The sequence below is a fragment of the Pseudophryne corroboree genome, chromosome 10 (assembly GCF_028390025.1).
Source record: "Pseudophryne corroboree isolate aPseCor3 chromosome 10, aPseCor3.hap2, whole genome shotgun sequence".
NCBI lineage: Eukaryota > Metazoa > Chordata > Amphibia > Anura > Myobatrachidae > Pseudophryne > Pseudophryne corroboree.
Genome location: NC_086453.1, coordinates 63,309,117 through 63,320,961, shown reverse-complemented (window position 1 = coordinate 63,320,961; position 11,845 = coordinate 63,309,117). Strand labels below are relative to the sequence as shown.

The 11,845-nt window shown below is 43.2% G+C and overlaps 1 protein-coding gene across 1 annotated transcript in view; it reads right to left on the bottom strand.

Annotated features, from left to right (window-relative positions):
* LOC134965190 (otogelin-like protein) overlaps positions 1 to 11,845 on the bottom strand; it is a 128,087-nt gene that overhangs the window by 21,660 nt on the left and 94,582 nt on the right. The window contains exons 64-73 of the mRNA XM_063941703.1: positions 9,213 to 9,315; positions 8,793 to 8,839; positions 8,597 to 8,705; positions 8,207 to 8,302; positions 6,619 to 6,641; positions 4,666 to 4,701; positions 3,119 to 3,224; positions 1,972 to 2,073; positions 744 to 772; positions 323 to 425 (exon numbers count right to left, since the gene is read on the bottom strand). Coding sequence (XP_063797773.1) covers positions 323 to 425; positions 744 to 772; positions 1,972 to 2,073; positions 3,119 to 3,224; positions 4,666 to 4,701; positions 6,619 to 6,641; positions 8,207 to 8,302; positions 8,597 to 8,705; positions 8,793 to 8,839; positions 9,213 to 9,315 — 754 coding nt within the window. The remainder of the gene's footprint in view (positions 1 to 322; positions 426 to 743; positions 773 to 1,971; positions 2,074 to 3,118; positions 3,225 to 4,665; positions 4,702 to 6,618; positions 6,642 to 8,206; positions 8,303 to 8,596; positions 8,706 to 8,792; positions 8,840 to 9,212; positions 9,316 to 11,845) is intronic.

Here is an 11,845-nt window from a genome sequence, read left to right as displayed (position 1 = left end):
CAGCCGTATATACATGTGGGCATTATACACAGGTGCAGCAGTATATACATGTGGGTATTATACACAGGTGCAGCAGTAAATACTGCTGGAAATTTGGTGAGTTTTGATCAGAGATATGCGGAAAATACTTTTTATTCCACAGTTTTGACTATAAAAATGATTATTATAAAGAAGATATTTATAATATACTCTTTATATTTTTCATATACTTTATATAGTCAAAACTCTGGCGTATGACAGGAAAGGCTCTGCCTCACCTCACCGCACGTCACTTACTAGACCAGCAGTATTACTGTGTACTAGAATGAATGTTGGCGCTTACCGCAGTAGACGGTATCACAGCATGCGTCGGCACTCCCCGGGATTCTTACCGCTGAGTAACCAGCAGAACATGTTGGATAAATGCAAGTGACGTCTTCACATATCTGGAGTATAAAAAATTGAGGTTTTCAGTTTGGAATTTATAAACAAAACCCTATTATTATTATTATTATTATTATCATATCACATTAAGGACAGTGTAAAATCAGAGGTAACATACTGCGCAAAATAAAATATACTCTTATTCATATCAGCAAATAATTGCTTAAGAGAAAAACAAAAAGTACGCCTTGTTATGTGTATTGTTACGTGTCCTGCTCTGTGTGTATTGTGTGTAGTTGCAGAATGTACTGTACTACAGTAATCATATTATCCAGCCATAGTAAAAGTACGCTTTGTGTTTCCTTATACTATATACTTACCGGAGTAGGCGGTGTTGGTGAGGGTGGTCCTAGATATAAAAACAAACATTATTACTTCTGCTATGTGTCATAGGGTATCCAGTCAGAGAATAGTGTTTAGTATATCATATTAGTTGCTAATTATGATTACAGGACTGTCCTTCAGCCTCCATGTCTGGCTGTAATGTCACATGTGCTTATTCTGCAGCGGACAGTGGACATTATAGCTAGCTAATGCCTATTTAGAAGCTATGTTATTGGCATGGTGCCTAGAGGGGTCTGATTACCTAGGCCCAGGCTTTTTGGAGGTGACCAGGTCAGCTGCTGAGTGGTACAAATGTCCCCCCTTTGCAGCATGGCACTGCTCTGTGATGCCCAGCATAGATTTTTAGGGGGTGGGTTGGGATTTGGCTACAGCCCTCCAGTACCCTAGCCCGGATCAGCTCTCGGCGGCACTGGTTGATGGATGTTTTTGTATATAATTATTATTCTCCTCCTTTAACAAATGGTCGAATGTCCCGTCTATTGCACTACTCTGAGCACACAGCCAGCACTCGGCATAGTACATATAGCCAAATGCCTAGAATGCCACTGCCCCAGGAGGCATTACAGCCCACACCCATGTCATGTAAAGGGCACCAGCTTAATTTCTTGCCAAGGGCACCAACTTGAGTAGCGGCTCTGATTCTGAGGTGTCCCTGTGTTACATGGAGATGCCTGTGTACACCGCTTTTGTATCTACAGCTGAGATACTGTACTATAGCATGTTTGTAAACTATGGATTGTGGGAAGTGCAACGCTCGGTCTTACAGTAGCCAGTGGACAGATCTACCAATCGGCAGAATATTACCATTAACTGGCTTTGGTACATATCTCACAGGGCACAGAGCAATTTTTCGGTAGCCAACCATTGCATTAAATGTCCACAGTTCCAGACCAACCTGTAGCCAAGGTGAAACCAGTCCCACAGCCCGATTCCCACCTGACCACAGTATTATTCATGCTCCCGCTCTCATGCTCTGCATTGTCTGCAGTCAGTGGGGGTGTAGAGCGTGCGACAAATATGGCCAAATCCCCCCCCCCCCCCCTTCCCGCCAACACACTTCTGGGGCGAATCTTCTCCTTTTCCTTCTTGTTCCGACACCTCTGGAACACCTTAATTATAGTGAGAGTCATACAGACATTTCCGCTCATTGTTGGCTGTGTAACCTCTGTTCTCTTTTTCCTTCTGCGCTGTCTCGTTACTTACTACATTCATATTCCACGCAGCAGCTGGTATCAGGATCTCCAATTCTCAGCGGTGGGCTGCCATCCTCGCATACGGGAATCGGATCACAGCTGTCTACACACTCTGAAAACAAGCAGAAGGTTGTGTATTACTCTGGGACCCCTGGTAAGGTCACAGCCTGGGAATGTTCTACAGACTGCAGGAGGTTGTGTATTACTCCGGGACCCCTGGTAAGGTCCCAGCCTGGGTATGTTCTACAGACTGCAGGAGGTTGTGTATTACTCCGGGACCCCTGGTAAGGTCACAGCCTGGGAATGCTCTACAGACTGCAGGAGGTTGTGTATTACTCCGGGACCCCTGGTAAGGTCACAGCCTGGGAATGTTCTACAGACTGCAGGAGGTTGTGTATTACTCCGGGACCCCTGGTAAGGTCACAGCCTGGGTATGTTCTACAGACTGCAGGAGGTTGTGTATTACTCCGGGACCCCTGGTAAGGTCACAGCCTGGGAATGCTCTACAGACTGCAGGAGGTTGTGTATTACTCCGGGACCCCTGGTAAGGTCACAGCCTGGGTATGTTCTACAGACTGCAGGAGGTTGTGTGCTAGAGACTCACACTGCCTCCTATGTTGGCCCAAATCTTACACCTATTCCTGTCAGAGGATGCAATTAAAATGCCGGCTGTCAGAATCCCGTCATGCAGGAGACCGATGCCGGAATCCTGACAGCCGACATTATACCGGCGCCCGGAATCCTGACACCCGCCTGGATTTCCCTCTCGGTTGGTGGGTCCACACCATCAACTGAGTGGGAATAGAACCTGTGGCGAGACCGGGCCTGGAGCGGGACAAGCGCAGCAAGCCAGTAAAGGGACTTGCTGCCGGGATTCCACCAGGAAGGATGCTGCTGTCGCTATACTGACAGCCGGAATCCTGTCTGCCGGTATTTCATACCGAATCCTCCGCCAGGACAGTTAAATCAGATCTTATAATTTATAACTATAACTAAATTAATGACCCAACAAGTTCTAGATTCTGAAATATCCCTCACTTATAATACATAGCAGACAAAAAACAATCACATGATTTAATCTTCTCTACATTGTCCAGAATGCAAATGATTTGATTGTTCTTTGTGTTCCGGGTTCTGGAAGAAGGTTCGGTACTTACGGCAAACGTGCTGTGGACAGCAATTGTCCGTCCATGGGATGTCTACGGCGACAGCTCCCTCCTTGTCACATTCAGTAGCTTGACATATTACATTGCTGCATGGGTTCTGTATACACACACAAATAAAATGAAATAAGGGGACGTGTCTGTAATTAGTGGGTACAGGGTATGGAATACCATGCATGGTAATCGCAGTGATTTCAGTGGGATAACAACTAAATTCTGCAGAGCAACATGGAACAATGCAAATGTCCAGCACAGACTCATATGTCCAAAGCTTTGACCCTGATTTACTGTTACGTTGTTTTTTATTCTTTGTATATTCTGCCGTCTTAATAGCAACCTAATGTCTGACATTAAGCCCTTCTGATTGTCATGCTTTGTTAGTCGCTGGTGCCTGCAATCCCCTATAAATAGATATTTTCCAAAATGCTCTTTAAATAACTATAAAAAAGTTAAAAAACTGCAGTACCGTTTATGGCCACCAGGTGGCACAGAGCCCTTCACTTTAATGAGTGTGTTTATTTTACAGTGTAAGCAGACATTTATACTATAGACAATATTGTAAAAAAAACATGTAAAAACCTTCCCTTTGTGAAAAATCTGATAGACCAGACATTTTATATTTAGAATCCCCACAACCTGCTCAGTACTGTCACCAACTGCCCAAAATGCTTTGCTTTCTGGAATTCAGTAAATCTGGCAGCATTGCATAGAAAACTTGGGGGATTTTGAGTGCACACGGGAATGGACGGATCTCAGCAGTTAGCGGAGATATCTGTTGCGGTCCCTCTTTGATACATTCAGGGGATATTAAATATATGCGGCTAAACCCTCAGGGGAATAAGCCGCAGGTATTTGTTGATAAATATAGGCCCCTTAATTTCAATTATTGCTTTGTTTCTGAAGTGTAATAGGAGCATGACAGCTGAAGGCAAACAAAAATGCATTTCAGCCAATCAGGAGAAGTTTCTTAGGTAAGTGAAGAGTAAAAATCCTACAATCTGTAGATAGAAACTCAGAAACTGAGGTATGTATGATCTCGATTCGACATCAGGGAGATAAGTAATAAAGGAAAGACAAGACTCTAGACATTCGGCGCATGCAGTGTGCAGGCACCTTAAATCTAAAATTACTATACAGTATGTATATAGTAAATCCGAGTAAAACCGAACCCGCTCATCTCTAATATAAATATATAAAATATATACATATACTGCACATCCCAAACACAGAGTTATATATATATATATATATATATACATACATACATATATAAATATATATCTATAGATTAACAAGATCTATTTTGCATGAAAATCTGACTATATATCAATCACTAATCAGGCAGGTTATCTTGTCCCTGGTCATGTTACTTGCAACCTTAATTGCAACTACTGTCTTGTAAAATAAGTTCCGCTGAGCAATAACAGACATCCATGCGAGCGAAGCCATGGGAAAACACTAGTGTATTAATATACTTGTATTGTGTAATTCTCCATCACTACACTAAAACTGCTACTTGCTAGTAGGACTTTATTACTTACAGGAGGAGACACTGTAGTGGTGTCAGGGACAGGAACCTGAAGGTAAACAGAAGATAATGGTCAGAATACGCAACATAAAATACTATATAGGAGTTGCTATATCTAACCCACAAGGACAACAAAATCAGACAGATATGCACTATTTAGTAATTCCCTTATCGATAATGTTTCAGCATACTCTACAATACCCCTTGAAATGCACAGGAATTGGCTTTACACACATACAAAGCATACTTCCCTACTCTCACAAAAATCGGCCTCCCGTAACAGTAGTGCACCTCTCCGGGGAGCCGGCCTCCACCCTCCTCCCAGCCACCCACTTTCTGAGTGAAGAGGGCCAGACCCGGCGGGCGATGACATGAACCACAATAAATCACGTCATAATAGCCACACGCCCCGATTTATAATGCCGGTGATCTTGGCATTGTACAATGGGATGAGGACATGATGACGTGATTGTGTAGCTACCTCCTCCCCCCCTTCCCCACACAGACTCCGTAGCATCTTCAGGACTCCGAACCACCCCCTATACCAAGCCACATGGAGGGGGCAGCCAGACAGTCATCAACTATGGTACAAAGGGGTCTATTTACTAAGCCTTAGAGAAAAGGAAAGAGATAAAGTACAACCAACCAGCTCCTAACTAGCTCAAACACAGTCTGTAACATGGCAGTTAGGAGCTGATTGCCTGGCACTTTATCTCTCTCCACTTTGTCTCTCCACAAGGCCTAGCAAACAACCAGTGTCACAGGTTAACCCCTTCAGTGGCGGATTTTTGGAATTTGGCCACACCTTCCAGGGCAGGTTTTTTTTTTTTACCTGCTCTTTGCCAGGGGTTTCATGCGTATAGCCAGGGGTCTCACACATTGTGTCATGCCTTTTGCCAGGGGTTTTATGTTCTGGGATCCATGCTCGTTGCCACGGGGAATGCTCGTTGCCTAGGGAATGCTCGTTGCCTAGGGGTAGCTAAGGATGGCCACCGATTATTGATAATTCAAAATCATTGATGGCCTATGACCGATGTTGAATACTTTTACCATCGATGGGGGAGAACCAGATGGTTTCCCGCCATCAATGGTTCAGTACTACCGATTATTTTTTTATTGATTTTTTTTCTCAAAGTGTCATGGCACTGAGCTTAGCTCCACCCCCTGACACCCACTAAGCCATGCCCCCTGGTTTGCATTTGTATAGTAGTGCACGGATGACGATCGATGGGTAAAACCATCGACAGATACATTTCAGATGGTTTTACACCATCAATGTTATCCATCAATGGTGACCATCGATGGATAACCCGCCGAAGGCCATCCCATGGGTAGCATTTGCTGGCGGGAACTGGCCCACCAGCACTGACATCCTCTCCCCCCTCCTCCCTTGTACTCTGCTCGGCTGGAATGACACGATGGCGTCATTCTTATAGTTGTCCACCGGCTTAGTGGAGTGCAAGGTGGAGGGAGGGTGAGCAGTGGCATGCCCCGGAAAATTTCCTGGATTGACAGTCTGCACAGCGCGGCTGGCCACGGAAATTTTCCGGGCATGCCACTGAAGAAGTTAAGTACAATGGAGCTTGGCGTGAATAAAAGCCACAGCCACTAGAATCACAGTTACTCCGTCACACACAGATGGACAAATGTCACACATCAGACTGATCAGTGTAATATAACGATATAGTTTTCTCGCTTCAAGTCGTTTTCTATATGTGACTAATACGTATATTGAGCTGGAAAGACGCTGAGCGCAGCCGAATCACCCGGCACCTGGTGCACTGGGAGTGGCTATTTGAACATCTGTATGTACTGACTATCAGGAGAATGAAAGAAGAGAAGCAGCTCTTCCACTAAATGACCATATCCCTGGACTGGAGGTATTCTACTACAACGAGATATTTGCAAGTTTCCTGTTAAAAGATATTATTTCCCACAAAGTTTATATTAATGTCAGTTGACTTACTGTGGGCACCGTAGTGGGTGGGACTGTGGAAGAAATAAAGAAATCCGTGTCAGTGATTCTTTGTGTATATATCCAAAGAGCTATTATTCAATTTGTAATACTTTATAAGCTATAGATCAAACGTTGGAAAGCAATATGGAGATGTAGAAGAACATGGTAATGACCCCTGACATAACTGGAGACATTGGTCTTTTTATACAATGGAAAGTTTATGGAAAACTATATTAATAATTAACACTATAGATGGTCCACAGTATAGGCTGTGTCAAACATGTTTGCCTAATAGAAATAACGTAAGTGGTCAGGAAAAGGTTAAACATCCCATAAGTTAAATACACAAACATCATAAAGTAGAACCAGTGGGAGACAGAACTGCACGCTCTAAGCACACATTCTCCCACCTCATGTTAAGGCTCCTGTCCATTCTTACTGGCAGCTACTCTCTGGTCCAGTGCACTGATTGAGGGCTCAGATCCACACAACCAGCAAACGTGGTAGAAAAAGCTGCTACCACTGGTTATGTGCAGCATCTGTGCTCTGTCCCTTACACTGCATAATGTGACAGCAGCCCTAGTAATCATATAAAATAATATTGCTATTGTGGTCATAATTTGTGCTGCTGGCCAAGAGGAGGGGGGTTTCCAGGCAACCGGAACCCCCCCCCCCACTCCCTTGCATTTGCCTATGCCAACAACGTAACTGAGTATGGCTGGCGACCCCCTAGGTCATTGGCGTTTTCTCTATCAACCCTTGTTTTGCTTCTAATGTACAGTAATGGAATGTACTTGGGTCAACAATACAGACCAAGGGGTAAGATAGACCAGTAAATATAATTATTCCTAGTTTTTTATGGCGTGGAAAGTGTGCAGCTTGGGGCTGATTCAGAGGTGGACACAGAAGCGCCTGTAGCTAGGTGTATTGGTGGTCGCCTGTCTGCTACTTTAGGTAATAGTGCTACAAAGTCCTTCCCTGGTGTACATCCAAATGTGCAAGGACCGAGACGCCCACTGTCAGCGTCTGTACATGCGGTTATACCGTTTGGTGTAGACGCTTCATTGGTCACAACAACAAAACCTGCAGCAGCCCTTTAGCCTATGTGGCTGGTGGCATGTCACTGTATGCAGCTACTTTTACCGACTCACCCATAACACGGACTATCTCCATGTGTCTCCCTGTTACCGCCATACATTTTCAATACCGTTCTCCCTGTTTGCATCTGAAAACACAACTGAGACTCTATATGGGCACAGTCAGGACAGTGGCAAATGCAGGGGGGGAGGGACTTCCAGTTGCCCTGAAACTTCCCCTTACCCGCAGCCTGACAATATCTCTAAAATCAAACATTTGGAAACCCCCCCCTCCACAAGTCCTGCGTTTGTCCCTGTGCTTCTGCTGTGCCACTTAGACACGTGCACAGTAGCAAATATGCCACTCCATTATGTCCGGCATTGGCAGTGAGTACAGCTATGAATCAGGCCCTTTGTCTCTGGACTAATTTAGGTCTATTTTTAGTTCCGAAAAGAACAAACATCTAAAATAGTGTTGTAGCAGCCTTACGCTTTTCTTATACATTCCATTAATTACTTACGGCACTCATATGTTGGGCAGCATTGTGTGTCTTCATTAAAGTACATCATCGACGGGCGACCATCACAATATGGAATGGGGTCGCATGGCTGGCACCCTGTAAGGGAATGGAATTCACAATCCCTTAGTGAGTTGATTCCAACGGCATGTACAATATACGTAGCAATACTAAGACCATTATCTGGAGCTCTCTCTTGATTTTGTGTTACATAGTAACATAGTAGTAACATAGTATCTGAGGTTGAAAAAAGACAATTGTCCATCGAGTTCAACCTATTTGTGGTCTCCTATTCAACACACAGGAATGTTAGAAATGATTGGGTGACCATCGGTAGAGACATTAGCTCGGGTCACACAGACCGTAAGGGTAATCAAGTAATAAAGAACTCACGGCATTTGTATAGACGGCAGCATTCGTTCTCATAGCTGTCAAACACTAGCGAGGAACCGTCCTTGGTGCAGACAGGATTCTCGCTACACTCAACATTGGCGCAGGTTTCCTGTAAGGATATGACGGAATTGGAAATCACTCAGCAAAGTCTACTTAGCATGATTCAATACGAAGCTACAGTATGGGGTTTACTTACACTCTGTGTTGTTGTTACAGGACTGACGGTTGTGGTGGGTTCATTTACTGCAAAAGCAAAAGAAATCAGTCTGAGCAGTAACTTCCCTCTCTGTTTAGTGTATTACTCCTAGTTGCTGGCCACTCATTAATTACACATGTTCTGTGGCTGGCTGACGTAAAGCCTGCATGTCACCTGGTTTTACTCAGCCACAGAACCTGTGTAATCCATGTGTGTCCTGGTTTAAAGGGATAGTATGGTACGCCCACCAATGCCATCATTTCCAGTATCTGTAGTTGGTAAAATAGGGGGCTGGTGCAGACACAATGAAATTAAAGGGTATTAACTAAAACTGGACCGCCATGTGTAGCCTACACTATCTAATGAATACAGCACTGTATAGTTTATAAACACATTGAGAAAATATAGAGCAGAACTTACTGCATTCATACTGGGCACAGCACGTGTCAATGGGGTTTGGTTTCACCAACAGTTTTTCACCATAATTACAAATTGGTTTGAAGCACTCGGATGCATCACAGAACTGTAAAGAAAAGCAAATATATATATATATATATATATATAGCAAAAAAGGTGTTTCCCCAGGGAGCTTGTGATCTTACTTGGTATGTCAACAAATTTATCACTTATACAATAAAATAGTCATAAGAGATAGACTTATTTATTTTTATAAAACACAGTAAAAATGAGCTGTATCACAGTATGTCCAAAGAGACAATCAATGTTTCATACATATATTGATGTTGGTAACAATTCAATTCAATCATATGTCAATATACAATTGGTCTTCCTTGAAGAAATGACAAAATCGCTGTCTTAACCCAACGCGTTTCGTCCTACAGACTTCATCAGGGGTATTTTATTTACAATCAAAAATCACAATATGGACAAGCAACTTAATGTGTCTTCAATAGGCAAATAAAAACACTTAAAAAGTGATATCGAACTCGATTTTACCACATGGAATATCTATTTAGCCGATTATTCAATACGACTCATTCTATGTTTGTTTATTGATCCCCACTTGATAAGGAGATTTCTAAGAACAACAGTGGTAGAACCAGTAGTATTAAAAACAGCTCTTAGAGCAGCTTTCCACTAAATCGTATTGAGTTGTGGACAGAAAATCGTAATCGTGCCTCTACACTTTTAACAATGCTTCTGGCTGCTGATGCAGCAGCCAGAAGCATTGTTAAAAGTGTAGAGGCACGATTACGATTTTCTGTCCACAACTCAATACGATTTAGTGGAAAGCTGCTCTAAGAGCTGTTTTTAATACTACTGGTTCTACCACTGTTGTTCTTAGAAATCTCCTTATCAAGTGGGGATCAATAAACAAACATAGAATGAGTCGTATTGAATAATCGGCTAAATAGATATTCCATGTGGTAAAATCGAGTTCGATATCACTTTTTAAGTGTTTTTATTTGCCTATTGAAGACACATTAAGTTGCTTGTCCATATTGTGATTTTTGATTGTAAATAAAATACCCCTGATGAAGTCTGTAGGACGAAACGCGTTGGGTTAAGACAGCGATTTTGTCATTTCTTCAAGGAAGACCAATTGTATATTGACATATGATTGAATTGAATTGTTACCAACATCAATATATGTATGAAACATTGATTGTCTCTTTGGACATACTGTGATACAGCTCATTTTTACTGTGTTTTATAAAAATAAATAAGTCTATCTCTTATGACTATTTTATTGTATAAGTGATAAATTTGTTGACATACCAAGTAAGATCACAAGCTCCCTGGGGAAACACCTTTTTTGCTGTTCATAACCATTATACCCCGTCTAACAGGGGGTATTTTCCCTAAGGTGTAGCTCCATATAGTGTCAGCGCGAGACAGGTCTTATATATATTTTTCCACATATATATATATATATATATATATATATAAAACATGGTAAGAATTACAGAAAACAATGATTACCACATTTCTATTGAGAATAGAATTTTGCCAATATGTCACCTTGAAAATATGTCCCTATGCATACCACCCAACTCCTGTCCCTTCTGAATAGGGGCACGCCGAGCCAGAGGCGTGTCCACGGCTGAAAAGGGGGTAGGGCTTCGGGTAGAGGGGTGGGACCTCAAGGCAAGGGGGTGGGGTCTCATGCAGCAACCCCGTTTTTGTCATTTTGGGTCCTGCCCAGCACTCCATGAACGGCTGGACAGCCCCCGGCTCCCCTCCTCGCGCTGATAAATCTATTCAGTGATCACCGGCTGCTTTGCAAAGCAGAACAGCGGTGATCACTGGCTCTCCCAACTGACACCCCACCAACCCACGGGACACTGTGGGCCGCGGGTGGTACAGCGGGACAGTGTATAATTAGCGACACTGTCCCACTAAATTTGGGACAGTTGGGAGGTATGCCCCTACGTGTGCCCCCTCCCCGCCATTTATGGATCCTCAAACCATTCTATACATCTAAGGTCCTTTTTCCATTTGAGAGAAGATAATGGTCACAGAGCCATCTACAGGCTAGGAGGAGGTACTGCTGCAAAACATCAATAGAGAATGAGATTATGCAATTCTAAATTAAACTAAATCTATTCCAAGTCTTGTAGGAACATAGCCTCTCTAACCGCTGCCTCACACCTGCATTTCCTTAGCCCAACCTTTAGGGGTTAGGTTACTTGTACTCTCTCTTTTGTGTGATTTGTATTTTGTATGATTTGTACCTCTGTATGACGGAGATAACATACTGTTTAACTGTTTTCTAGTGATGTGTGTAGTAGTTGTATCCTCTGCCATGAGTATACAAATTATGCACTTTAATTTACCTAATTTACCCTAACTCCATTTGAGCAGAACTTATGTTTGCATTGTCTATGTCCCCAGCAGACTGTTGGTGGCGCCTCCGCAATGCAGTACATCCCGCCACTTACCGCATCTCTGCTAATCGCATATCTATTCAAAGGACAGTTCTCCCGATAAGAGCTGCCCTTTGTGAACTCAGGACTTCCGGGTTTTGGCCACGGGAGTCCCTCTGTAGCCGAGAGGGTACTGGGAAGGATCCAACTGGATCCCTCTCATGG